The sequence below is a fragment of the Phyllobates terribilis genome, unplaced genomic scaffold (assembly GCF_046119375.1).
Source record: "Phyllobates terribilis strain yellow unplaced genomic scaffold, ASM4611937v1 Scaffold_9__5_contigs__length_417890890, whole genome shotgun sequence".
NCBI classification, from domain to species: domain Eukaryota; kingdom Metazoa; phylum Chordata; class Amphibia; order Anura; family Dendrobatidae; genus Phyllobates; species Phyllobates terribilis.
The window spans coordinates 390,786,179-390,798,466 of NW_027362769.1; the positions used below are offsets into that span (position 1 = coordinate 390,786,179).

Here is a 12,288-nt window from a genome sequence, read left to right on the forward strand (position 1 = left end):
GGATTTGGGTCTGATCTAAACCATCCATTGTATCTCTGGCAGGATGTTTAGGGTCGTTGTCCTGCTGGAAGGTGACTCTACACCCCAGTCTCAAGTCTTTTGCTTCCTCTATCAAGTTTTCCTCCAGGATTGACCGGCATTTAACTCCATCCATCTTCCCAACAACTCTGACCAACTTCCCTGCCCCTGCTGGAGACAATCCTCCCCACAGCAGGATGCTGCCACCACCATATGTGAAATAGGGATGTGTTTTCAGGGTGATGTGTAGTGTTAGTTTTCCGCCACACGTAGCGTTTGCATTTAGCTCAAAATTTTCTCCTTTGGTCTCATCTAACCAGAGAAACTTCACCACATGCTCGCTGTGTCCCCTACATAGGACTTTTGATGGCTTCAAACATGTCTTTCTTCTTGCCACTCTTACATAAAGGCCAGATTTGTAGAGTACATGGCTAATAGTTGTCCTGTGGACAGATTCTCCCACCTGACCTGTGGATTTCTGCAGCTCCTCCAGAGTGAGCATGGACCTCTTGGCTTCTCTAATTAGTGCTTTCCTTGCTTGAGATGTCAGATTAGATTGAAGGTCAGTAGTGCCATATTGCTTGCATTTTTGGATATTGCATTGAACAGTGCTCCGTGAGATGTTCAGGACTCTAGGAAAGCTTTGCCTGTCATCAGGTTCATTACAGGACCGTCAAAAGACAAAAAATATATCTCATACCCTACCATCATTATATATAAATGTAAAGCAAAGTTGCATATGAAATATAGGGTACTTAGTGAACTATTTTTGATCAAAAAAAGTATACAAGCCGTCCCACCAGCGACAAGGTGACCCTAAATTGGGACGGTCCTACACTGTCTATATTAAAAACCTTACTATATATCAAAGTTGAAGTAATGCATATAAAAGGGTAGACAAATAGAACCGGGTCCCAATATCAGACCACCATATATTTATATGCATTACTTCAACTTTGATATACAGTAAGGTTTTTAATATAGACAGTGTAGGACCGTCCCAATTTAGGGTCACCTTGTCGCTGGTAGGACGGCTTGTATACTTTTTTTTTATCAAAAATAGTTCACTAAGTACCCTATATTTCATATGCAACTTTGCTTTACATTTATATATAATGATGGTAGGGTATGAGATATATTTTTTGTCTTTTGTAGGTTTTGCATCTTTTTGCTAGTGTGAACATGCTCCTATTTCTTGCATGTGTACCATCTTAGACCTCAGTTCACATTGCTTGGTTCATTACAGGACCGTGTCTGACATCAAATATATCATTGCATCATGCCTGTCACCAGCTATATCATCGCACCCTGCCGGTCACCAGCTACATAATCGCACTCTGCCTGTCACCAGCTATATCATCGCACCCTGCCTGTCACCACCTATATCATCACACCCTGCCTGTCACCACCTATATCATCACACCCTGCCTGTCACCACCTATATCATCACACCCTGCCTGTCACCAGCTATATCATCGCACCCTGCCTGTCACCAGCTATATCATCGCACTCTGCCTGTCACCATCTATATCATCGCACCCTGCCTGTCACCAGTTATATCATCACACTCTGCCTGTCACCAGCCATATCATCGCACAATGCCTGTCACCAGCTATATCATCGCACACTGCCCGTCACCAGTTACATCATCACACCCTGCCTGTCACCACCTATATCATCACACCCTGCCTGTCTTCAGCTATATCATCGCACCCTGCCTGTCACCAGCTATATCATCGCACCCTGCCTGTCACCAGCTATATCATCGCACCCTGCCTGTCACCAGCTATATCATCGCACTCTGCCTGTCACCATCTATATCATCGCACTCTGCCTGTCACCAGTTTTATCATTGTACCCTGTCTGTCACCAGTTTTAGCACTATACCCTGTCTGTCACCAGCTATATCATCGCACACTTCCTGACACCAGCTATATCATCACACACTACCTGTCACCAGCTATATCATCACACACTGCCTGTCACCAGCTATATCATCGCACTCTGCCTGTCACCAGCTATATCATCGCACCCTGCCTATCACCAGCTATATCATCACGCACTGCCTGTCACCAGCTATATCATCACACACTGCCTGTCACCAGCTATATCATCGTACCCTGCCGGTCACCAGCTATATAATCGCACTCTGCCTGTCACCAGGTATATCATCGCACCCTGCCTGTCACCACCTATATCATCACACCCTGCCTGTCACCACCTATATCATCACACCCTGCCTGTCACCAGCTATATCATCGCACCCTGCCTGTCACCAGCTATATCATCGCACTCTGCCTGTCACCATCTATATCATCGCACTCTGCCTGTCACCAGTTTTATCATTGTACCCTGTCTGTCACCAGTTTTAGCACTATACCCTGTCTGTCACCAGCTATATCATCGCACACTTCCTGACACCAGCTATATCATCACACACTACCTGTCACCAGCTACATCATCACACACTGCCTGTCACCAGCTATATCATCGCACTCTGCCTGTCACCAGCTATATCATCGCACCCTGCCTATCACCAGCTATATCATCACGCACTGCCTGTCACCAGCTATATCATCACACACTGCCTGTCACCAGCTATATCATCGTACCCTGCCGGTCACCAGCTATATAATCGCACTCTGCCTGTCACCAGGTATATCATCGCACCCTGCCTGTCACCACCTATATCATCGCACCCTGCCTGTCACCACCTATATCATCACACCCTGCCTGTCACCAGCTATATCATCGCACCCTGTCTGTCACCAGCTATATCATCGCACCCTGCCTGTCACCAGCTATATCATCGCACTCTGCCTGTCACCATCTATATCATCGCACTCTGCCTGTCACCAGTTTTATCATTGTACCCTGTCTGTCACCAGTTTTAGCACTATACCCTGTCTGTCACCAGCTATATCATCGCACACTTCCTGACACCAGCTATATCATCACACACTACCTGTCACCAGCTATATCATCACACACTGCCTGTCACCAGCTATATAATCGCACTCTGCCTGTCATCAGCTATATCATAGCACCCTGCCTGTCACCAGCTATATCATCGCACTCTGCCTGTCACCAGCTATATCATCACACTCTGCCTGTCACCAGCTATATCATCGCACTCTGCCTGTCACCATCTATATCATCGCACTCTGCCTGTCACCAGTTTTATCATTGTACCCTGTCTGTCACCAGTTTTAGCACTATACCCTGTCTGTCACCAGCTATATCATCACACACTTCCTGACACCAGCTATATCATCACACACTTCCTGTCACCAGCTATATCATCGCACCCTGTCTGTCATCAGCTATATCATAGCACCCTGCCTGTCACCAGCTATATCATCGCACTCTGCCTGTCACCAGTTTTAGCATTGTACCCTGCCTGTCACCAGCTGTATCAGGATTGCTGTCAAATTTTGTTTGAATGCAGATTGCACATTTTCTGTTAGTACAATAAACCTCATTTCAAGGCAGAAACATTACTGTGTCCAACAGTTATTACATATATCAAACTGAAATAGCTGTTGCTATTTCAGTTTGGACAAATTTTACCAACTTTAAGGACCTTGATGCACGCCACCACAAGAGCGTTTGACCTCCTCAAATGCTCAAGACCCTCTTTTCCTTAAAAAATAAAGCTTGGTCAATGCCCCCTTCCAGTGCCAAAGTCCATAAATCTATCCCCACATCATTCAAGTGTACCCCATCTGGCCACCAAAATTTTTCTGAGCTATCTTCCAAATCTAGATGCCTTACTGCAACCCCCCTTTTTCCGTGACACGAAATTGGATATGGCTCGGTTAAGCCTTTTCCTAGCCTTGTTAATCTTTTTGACCGATTGTGCCTTCCGCCAGACTTGTCTCGGAACAATACCGGAACACACCGTCACTCGCCCTGGAAAGGATGTCCAAATATGAAGCAAATCATGCTCACATCCCGTATCAAATCCCCCAGGTCATTCCCCCCTAGATGTAAACATACTATAAGGGGGTCAGTTCACCCGTACAAAATTGTGCAGTTCCCGTAACATTCTGTCCCACCCCATGCCTCGGAAGCTTAGCCATCAAACCACGGCCCTGTTTCTTGAAAACCTGATCTGCCTCCCGTCTCGCCGCATATCAGATCGAATCACGCCCCAATGAACATACGAATGTCCCATTATCCAGACCAAGAAGGGGGGACCTGCGTAGAGACATGAATTAGTAATAGTAAAACATGAACACTGTTACTTTAATTTGACTACCATTTCTGGTCTCACATATGATAAGAAACGGCCTGATTCCCACCTTCCAATCATCTTAACCGTTTCTGGACCCCGGCCGCACGCTGCCACTTCCGTGACTGCCCCTATCCAGAAAGAATGTGGAGCGAAACTGAATGGGTCTAAACCTAGCTTCTTAAACTGCTCCTAAAGATCTTCGTGAACTGGTACTTTGATAGAAAAGTTCCGTCTTTGTGACATAGTAAAGGGCCCTCCCGGACCTTACGCCTGCCCCTAAAATCCAAAAAGGCCCTTAAAGGACACATAACGGACCCTTGTACAATCCCTAACCTGATAGTTTTTCCCCTCCCCGTTTGATCTGTTTTAGAGAGCCTAATCCATATCTCTAGTCCCGTTTTTATGGCTACCACGTCTTGGGCTAATAGGCCCCCTGATTTTTTCCTGGACGGGGCTACCAGCTCGCTAATCCTGAATGCGCCAAAGAATGCTAGTGAAAAAGATAGCTGGAACCATCTGCGTTCGAACTCTGAAAAACATATTTCTTCCAGGACAGCACCTAAAAGTTGCAACAGATCAAAAGAGACTGGACATCGGCTGTCCTTCCTACTTCTGGAACCGGAACCGATCCCACTGGAAATGAGAAAGAGCGTCAGCGATTGAGATAGCCACTCCTGGAACATGCGAAGCAGTCACACACGCGTTCAATTTTAAACATTCTAGGACCAAACAACATAGTACACGAATCACTGGTGGGGAAGAGGCTGTTATGCTATTTATGGCGTGGACTACGGCCATGTTGTCGCAATTAATGCGTATCCATTTATCACTAAAATGTTTTCCCCACAAATTGACCGCCACCAGGACAGGAAAAATCTCCAGGAATGTCACGTTCTTCACTATGCCAGTCGTTCGCCACTCATCTGGCCACTCCCTTGTGCACCATGGACCCTGAAAGTATGCTCAAAAACCCGTACAGTGGAGGCGGGCCGCCCCATGTGCACCTCGTGACGACGGCCCGCCGCATCAGCAGCACTTCCTAGTGTGTCACCACCGCGTCGCGGCTGGTGACGCACATTCGCTGACGTCACATCCGCTGATGTCACATCCGCCGACATAAGTGGTAGGCGGGTCGGCCGCCGCTGATGCTGGCCCACCCACCGCCGCTGGGCCATGCTGCGCTTTTGGATTCCTCCCAGCCCGGGCCCAGCGTGAGTACGTTTAAGATGCGGCCCGGGCTGGAGAGTCCCGGGAGGGGCTCCTTCGCTGGCACCTGGCCCTTGGTCCCTCTGGGGAAAAGCACACCGGGGGGCGGGATCGTCTGGCAGGGCGCTCCGTCAGTCCATGGTCCTCAGGTAAGCGTTCAGCAAATCGACATCCCCCGATGCCGACCACTTGCGCCTCTATCCAACCTGGGGGGTGTCCTCTGGCCGCGGTTCGGAGGGCCTCCATGAGGTTTTTCTCGGTCGCCATGGAGGTCACAGGGTCAGGTCTTCTCTTGTCCTGGTAGTGGGGAAAAAACCTGACCTCGCCTCATAAAAACCCTCAAGATTATAATGCAGTCTGCAGAACCTGTAGGGCACATATCAGATTAGCTAAAGCTAACAATGAATTAAGGCTTACAAGAAGTGTCAAAAGCAATAAAAAATTATTTTGGGGGTATGTCAAAAGTAAAAGAAAAGTCAAAGATGCTATAGGATTTTTACAGGATGAAAATGGTGAAATGGTAAGAAAGGATGTTGAGAAGGCCGAACATTTTAATTCTTATTTTGCATCAGTTTTCTCTCTGAAAGAAAATGTAACATCAACTGATCTTCACTGTCCTATTAACCTGGATTCTTCTATTCCTTTATCTGTAAACAGAAAGACTGTGAGGGAATATTTAGCTAACATAAATGAGTTCAAGTCTCCAGGTCCAGATGAATTACACCCCAGAGTACTGAAGGAGATCGTAGAAGAAATTTTAGAACCACTCTCCATAATCTTTGAAAATTCTTGGAGAACAGGAGAAGTCCCAGAAGACTGGAGAAGAGCAAATGTTGTTCCTATCTTCAAAAAGGGGAAGAATGTGAACCCAGGAAATTATAGGCCGGTGAGTCTGACTTCTATACCAGGAAAGATCTTTGAACAAATTATTAAACAACATGTATGTAAGTACCTGGATAAGAATGAAGTGATTAACCAGAGTCAGCATGGGTTTGTAACTAACAAGTCATGTCAGACTAACTTAATTTCCTTATATGACAGAATCACTGACTGAGTGGATCAGGGAAACGCTGTAGATATAGTATATCTTGACTTCAGCAAAGCATTTGACAAAGTATCTCACACCATCCTTATTGAAAAAATGACCAAGTATGGAATGAACAAGGCAACTGTTAGGTGGATTCATAATTGGCTTAGTGATCGGACTCAAAGAGTGGTCGTAAATGGCTTCACATCCAGTTGGATGAATGTCTCAAGTGGGGTACCACAAGGCTCTGTCCTGGGACCTATATTGTTCAACATCTTTATCAATGATGAAGGAATTGAGGGTAAATTGATTAAATTTGCTGATGACACAAAGCTAGGAGGGATAGCTAACACTAGAGAAGAGAGAGAGAGGCTTCAAAAAGGCCTAAATAAACTGGAGCAGTGGGCAGCAACTAACAGAATGGTTTTTAATTGGGAAAATGCAAATTACTAGATCTGGGCAATAAGAATGAAAACAGCATATACAAAATGGGAGGAATAGAACTAAGCAACAGTACATGTGAAAAAGACTTAGGTATACTAATAGATCATAGACTGAACATGAGTCAACAGTGTGATGCAGCAGCAAAAAAGGCAAATACAATTCTGGGATGTATTAACAGAAGCGTAGAGTCTAGATCACGTGAAGTCATTATCCCCCTCTACTCCTCTTTGGTCAGACCTCATCTGGAATACTGTGTTCAGTTTTGGGCACCACATTTTAAAAAAGACATTGACAAACTGGAGCAAGTTCAGAGAAGAGCGACCAGAATGGTGACTGGTCTGCAAACCATGTCCTATGAGGAACGGTTACAGGATTTGGGAATGTTTAGCTTGCAAAAAAGAAGACTGAGAGGAGACTTAATAGCTGTCTACAAATATCTCAAGGGCTGTCACATTGTAGAAGGATCATCTGTATTCTCATTTGCACAAGGAAAGACTAGAAGCAATGGGATGAAACTGAATGGGAGGAGACACAGATTAGATATTAGAAAAAACTTTTTGGCAGTGAGGGTGATCAATGAGTGGAACAGGCGGCCACGAGAGGTGGTGAGGTCTCCTTCAATGGACGTCTTCAAACAGAGGCTGGACAGATATCTGTCTGAGATGATTTAGTGAATCCTGCTTTGAGCAGGGGGTTGGACCAGATGACCCAGGAGGTCCCCTCCAACTCTACCATTCTATGATTCTATGATTCACCTATGCCCCCCACCTCCACCAGACCCATGTCATGTGGACTTCCGCCCACTGCCCTGGCCTGGGGGTTCCAGCCTCCCCTATCCTACAAGTCACAATGGACCCTTATTGTTTGCCATATAAAGTAACACCCTTGGCTAGCGGGAATGGGTTATTCCCCTATTTGATGGTGCTGACTCCAAGCCCATTATTCATTACTATTAGGCCACAGCCCAACTATCAGTATTTGGTCAGTATTCGGTCAGTATTTTTTCTCATAAGTGGGAGCCAAATCCAGGTGAGGAACAATCAGAGAAAAGGTATAATAGAAACAAGTCACCAATTCTGCATTTATTATCCACTCCGGGTTTTGGCTCCCACTCCTGAGAAAAAATACTGACTGAATACTGACCAAATACTGATAGTGGGGCCGAGGCCTTAGACTGAGGTTACTGGTCCATTAAGCAAACAAAGCCAATAAACAAAAAAACTGTACTGGGGGAGGGAAACTGCTGCACTTCAAACTCATCTGTTCACATTGAATTCAATGATTTAACAAACTAATTTAACAGCAATCAGTTTTTTGGAGCCGACACACCACTTAAAAAAAAGCCCTGACACTGCTCGATTGATGGTGGAAAAATAAAAAGTTACTAGTCTCAGAAATAGTGCCACAAAACATTTTTTTTCTTACAAATTTCCAAATGTATTTTTATCACAGTAGCACCATTATTGCATTAACTCATAGAGTCATATCGTCAAGTTTATTTTACAACCCAATGAACGTAATAAAAACAAAAACCCCAAAACAATCGGAATTGTTTTTTTTAATCGTCATTTCATCAATGAGATACAAGTAAGTGTTTTTTAGCATAATAATTACTTTTATTTATTTATTTTTTGCACAAAAATCAGAAGTTTTTCCTTGACTATATGCATAATTTCTGGTTATACATTGAATGAAGCAGCTCTTTCTCCCCTCTACCAGCACAAATTCTCAGCACATCTTAAATGAAGTTAAGATATACAAATGTTTATTGATTTCGGTCGGTCTATGCAGATGGGCGAACATTGCATCCCTCAGTAAACAGGCTTTTGATGTCTGTGATCTCGGGGAAGCAAGTTTTGATTGATTGAGGGAGGGGTTTTCAATCAACTAAAGCTAAAAACAAGCTATAAAGATATTGTGCCCCATATATACATACAGTACAGACCAAAAGTTTGGACACACCTTCTCATTTAAAGATTTTTCTGTATTTTCATGACTATGAAAATTGTACATTCACACTAAAGGCATCAAAACTATGAATTAACACATGTGGAATTATATACTTAACAAAAAGTGTGAAACAACTGAAAATATGTCTTATATTCTAGGTTCTTCAAAGTAGCCACCTTTTGCTTTGATGACTGCTTTGCACACTCTTGGCATTCTCTTGATGAGCTTCAAGAGGCAGTCACCGGAAATGGTCTTCCAACAATCTTGAAGGAGTTCCCAGAGATGCTTAGCACTTGTTGGCCCTTTTGCCTTCACTCTGCGGTCCAGCTCACCCCAAACCATCTCGATTGGGTTCAGGTCTAGTGACTGTGGAGGCCAGGTCATCTGGCGTAGCACCCCATCACTCTCCTTCTTGGTCAGATAGCCCTTACACAGCCTGGAGGTGTGTTTGGGGTCAATGGCTTGTTGAAAAATAAATGGTGGTCCAACTAAACGCAAACCGGATGGAATAGCATGCCGCTTCAAGATGCTGTGGTAGCCATGCTGGTTCAGTATGCCTTCAATTTTGAATAAATCCCCAACAGTGTCACCAGCAAAGCACCCCCACACCATCACACCTCCTCCTCCATGCTTCACGGTGGGAACCAGGCATGTAGAGTCCATCTGTTCACCTTTTCTGCATCGCACAAAGACACAGTGGAACCAAAGATCTCAAATTTGGACTCATCAGACCAAAGCACAGATTTCCACTGGTCTAATGTCCATTCCTTGTGTTCTTTAGCCCAAACAAGTCTCTTCTGCTTGTTGCCTGTCCTTAACAGTGGTTTCCTAGGAGCTTTTTTACCATGAAGGCCTGCTGCACAAAGTCTTCTCTTAACAGTTGTTGAAGAGATGTGTCTGCTGCTAGAACTCTGTGTGGCATTGACCTGGTCTCTAATCTGAGCTGCTGTTAACCTGAGATTTCAGAGGCTGGTGACTCGGATAAACTTATCCTCAGAAGCAGAGGTGACTCTTGGTCTTCCTTTCCTGGGGTGGTCCTCAACTGAGCCAGTTTCCTTGTAGCGCTTGATGGTTTTTGCAACTGCACTTGGGGACACTTTCAAAGTTTTCCCAATTTTTCGGACTGACTGACCTTCATTTCTTAAAGTAATGATGGCCACTCGTTTATCTTTACAGCATTTTTCTTGCCATAATACAAATTCTAACAGTCTATTCAGTAGAACTATCAGCTGTGTATCCACCAGACTTCTGCACAATACAACTGATGGTTCCAACCCCATTTATAAGGCAAGAAATCCCACTTATTAAACCTGACAGGGCACACCTGTGAAGTGAAAACCATTTCCGGTGACTACCTCTTGAAGCTCATCAAGAGAATGCCAAGAGTGTGCAAAGCAGTCATCAAAGCAAAAGGTGGCTACTTTGAAGAACCTAGAATATAAGACATATTTTCTGTTGTTTCACACTTTTTTGTTAAGTATATAATTCCACAAGTGTTAATTCATAGTTTTGATGCCTTCAGTGTGAATGTATAATTTTCATAGTCATGAAAATACAGAAAAATCTTTAAATGAGGTGTGCCCAAACTTTTGGTCTGTACTGTATATGTGCATGTAGACATATAACAATAGATCCATTTTGATCAGTGGCTATTCATCTTTTGGTGTTAGTTTTCCACTAAGGACAATCCCAAATTTGTCTCTGAGTAGAGCTGGAATCTCCTCCTCAGTGAGTTGTCGTGTGGTCTTCACACTTCCACCCCCTTTCGTGTACTCGGTACTGATTAGTCGGTGACCCATGTATGTCAGTTGTCCACCTGGAAGCCGTAGGGAACAAAAGCATTTTTGAACAAAGAATGAACTAGGCGATGTTTGGTAATGTTCACATAGCTCTCGGAAATCCTCAAATGTCCTCTCTTTGAGTGTGAACTTGTAGATACTATTCCAGACTTCTTCTTCCTTCCTCTGCATGTACCACTCATCTTCATCTACTTGTAACCGATAGACACCACAGTCCAGCTCCTCTTCCCACCCGGCCTCCAGAGGAAATGGTTCCATGATTCCATCCCCAAAACCAACATCACACAACCATCTCCTTCCCTCAAGCTCCACCATCATCATCATATGTGAGAGTGGAGGTTCATAAACACCGGTCATTTCGTTCTTCACGCTGCTTGATAACACTCGTGGCTGGTAACCCAGTTGTTGCAAGACCCACAAGAAAAGACCATTGTTCTCGAAACAGAAGCCTCCACGCTTTCTCAGGACAATCTTCTCATAAATCCAGCCAACGTCCAGAACGATTTTCTCCCCACTGTGGATACTGAGGCTTTCAAAGGGGACAGAGAGCACATGGTGGCGGTGAATAGTCCGTAAATTAGAAAGTGATGGCGTCTGGGAAAGTGCCATGTAATCTGCAATTCCAATTCTCTGGAGATAGGTGTTCAGGTCCAGCTTAGAAGAGGAGTCCTAGAAAAAAAATTCAATCGATTAATCAATTGGTTCAGTGTTTCTAAATTAACCCTAGTGTCGAAGATGAAAAGAGAAAATGATGAACCCCAAACTCTAAAATTGTTTTCACTATTATGGATTAGGTGCCAATCTCTTAATCTATGTGAAGTACCATTGTTTTATAAGATTGGTTACTCATGACCAGGAATATGGCCAGAAGAAGACCATGCATGGCATGTATTACAAGATAACTACTGTCATTTTTAGCAATAGGTCAGCAATCATGAACCTTACTGGTTGATGTGTCTTTGGTATTACAATATCTTCATCTTTGGGAATCAGTTTTCCACTCAGGACAATCCCAAATTTATCTCTGAGTAGACCTGGGATCTCCTCGTCAGTAAGTTGTTGAGTGGTCTTAACGCTTCCACCGCCCTTGGTATACTCAGTGCTGATAAGACGGTGTCCTATGTAAGTTAGTCTTCCACGTGGGAGTTGTAGAGTACATAAGGATTTTTGAACAAATATAGAACTGGGGGACGTCTGATGATATTCACACATTTCCCCGAAATCCTCAAATGTCCTCTCCTCCAGGGTGAACTTGTAAAGACATCTCCAGTTGTTTTCTTCCTTCCTCTCCATGTACCACTCATCTCCTTCTACGTGTAAACGATACACACCACTGTCCTGTTCCTCTTCCCACCCGGCCTCCAGTGGAAATGGCTCAACAAATGCTTCCCCAAAACCAACATCACAAATCCATCTTCTTCCCTCAAGGTTAACCACCAACATCATGTGGCCAAATGGGGGAGTGTAAATGCCACTTATTTTATTCCTTACCCTTGATGACAACACCTGTGTTTGGTAGCCCAGTTGTTGGAGCACCCACAAGAAAAGACCATTGTTCTCATAACAGAAACCTCCTCGTCCTCTAACTACAATTTTGTTGTATATCC

The 12,288-nt window shown here is 44.3% G+C and overlaps 1 protein-coding gene across 1 annotated transcript; it reads right to left on the reverse strand.

Moving 5' to 3' along the window:
* Nucleotides 1-10,408: 10,408 nt before the first annotated feature.
* LOC141162510 (arylamine N-acetyltransferase, pineal gland isozyme NAT-3-like) lies at nucleotides 10,409-12,166 on the reverse strand. The gene is made up of 2 exons (XM_073648686.1): nucleotides 11,627-12,166; nucleotides 10,409-11,350 (listed from the first exon to the last, which is right to left on the reverse strand). The coding sequence occupies exons 1-2, from the start codon at nucleotides 12,125-12,127 to the stop codon at nucleotides 10,532-10,534; spliced, it is 1,320 nt and encodes a 439-aa protein (XP_073504787.1). The 5' UTR covers nucleotides 12,128-12,166; the 3' UTR covers nucleotides 10,409-10,531.
* Between the last annotated feature and the right edge of the window lie 122 nt (nucleotides 12,167-12,288).

Bases quoted from the DNA above. Each gene is read 5' to 3' on its own strand.
- LOC141162510 (XM_073648686.1), bottom strand. From the start codon at position 12,127: ATGATGTTGGTGGTTAACCTTGAGGGAAGAAGATGGATTTGTGATGTT. The intron at 11,351-11,626 runs GTAAGGTTCATG...TTTTTTTTCTAG, and splicing joins TACCAAAGACACATCAACCA to GACTCCTCTTCTAAGCTGGA.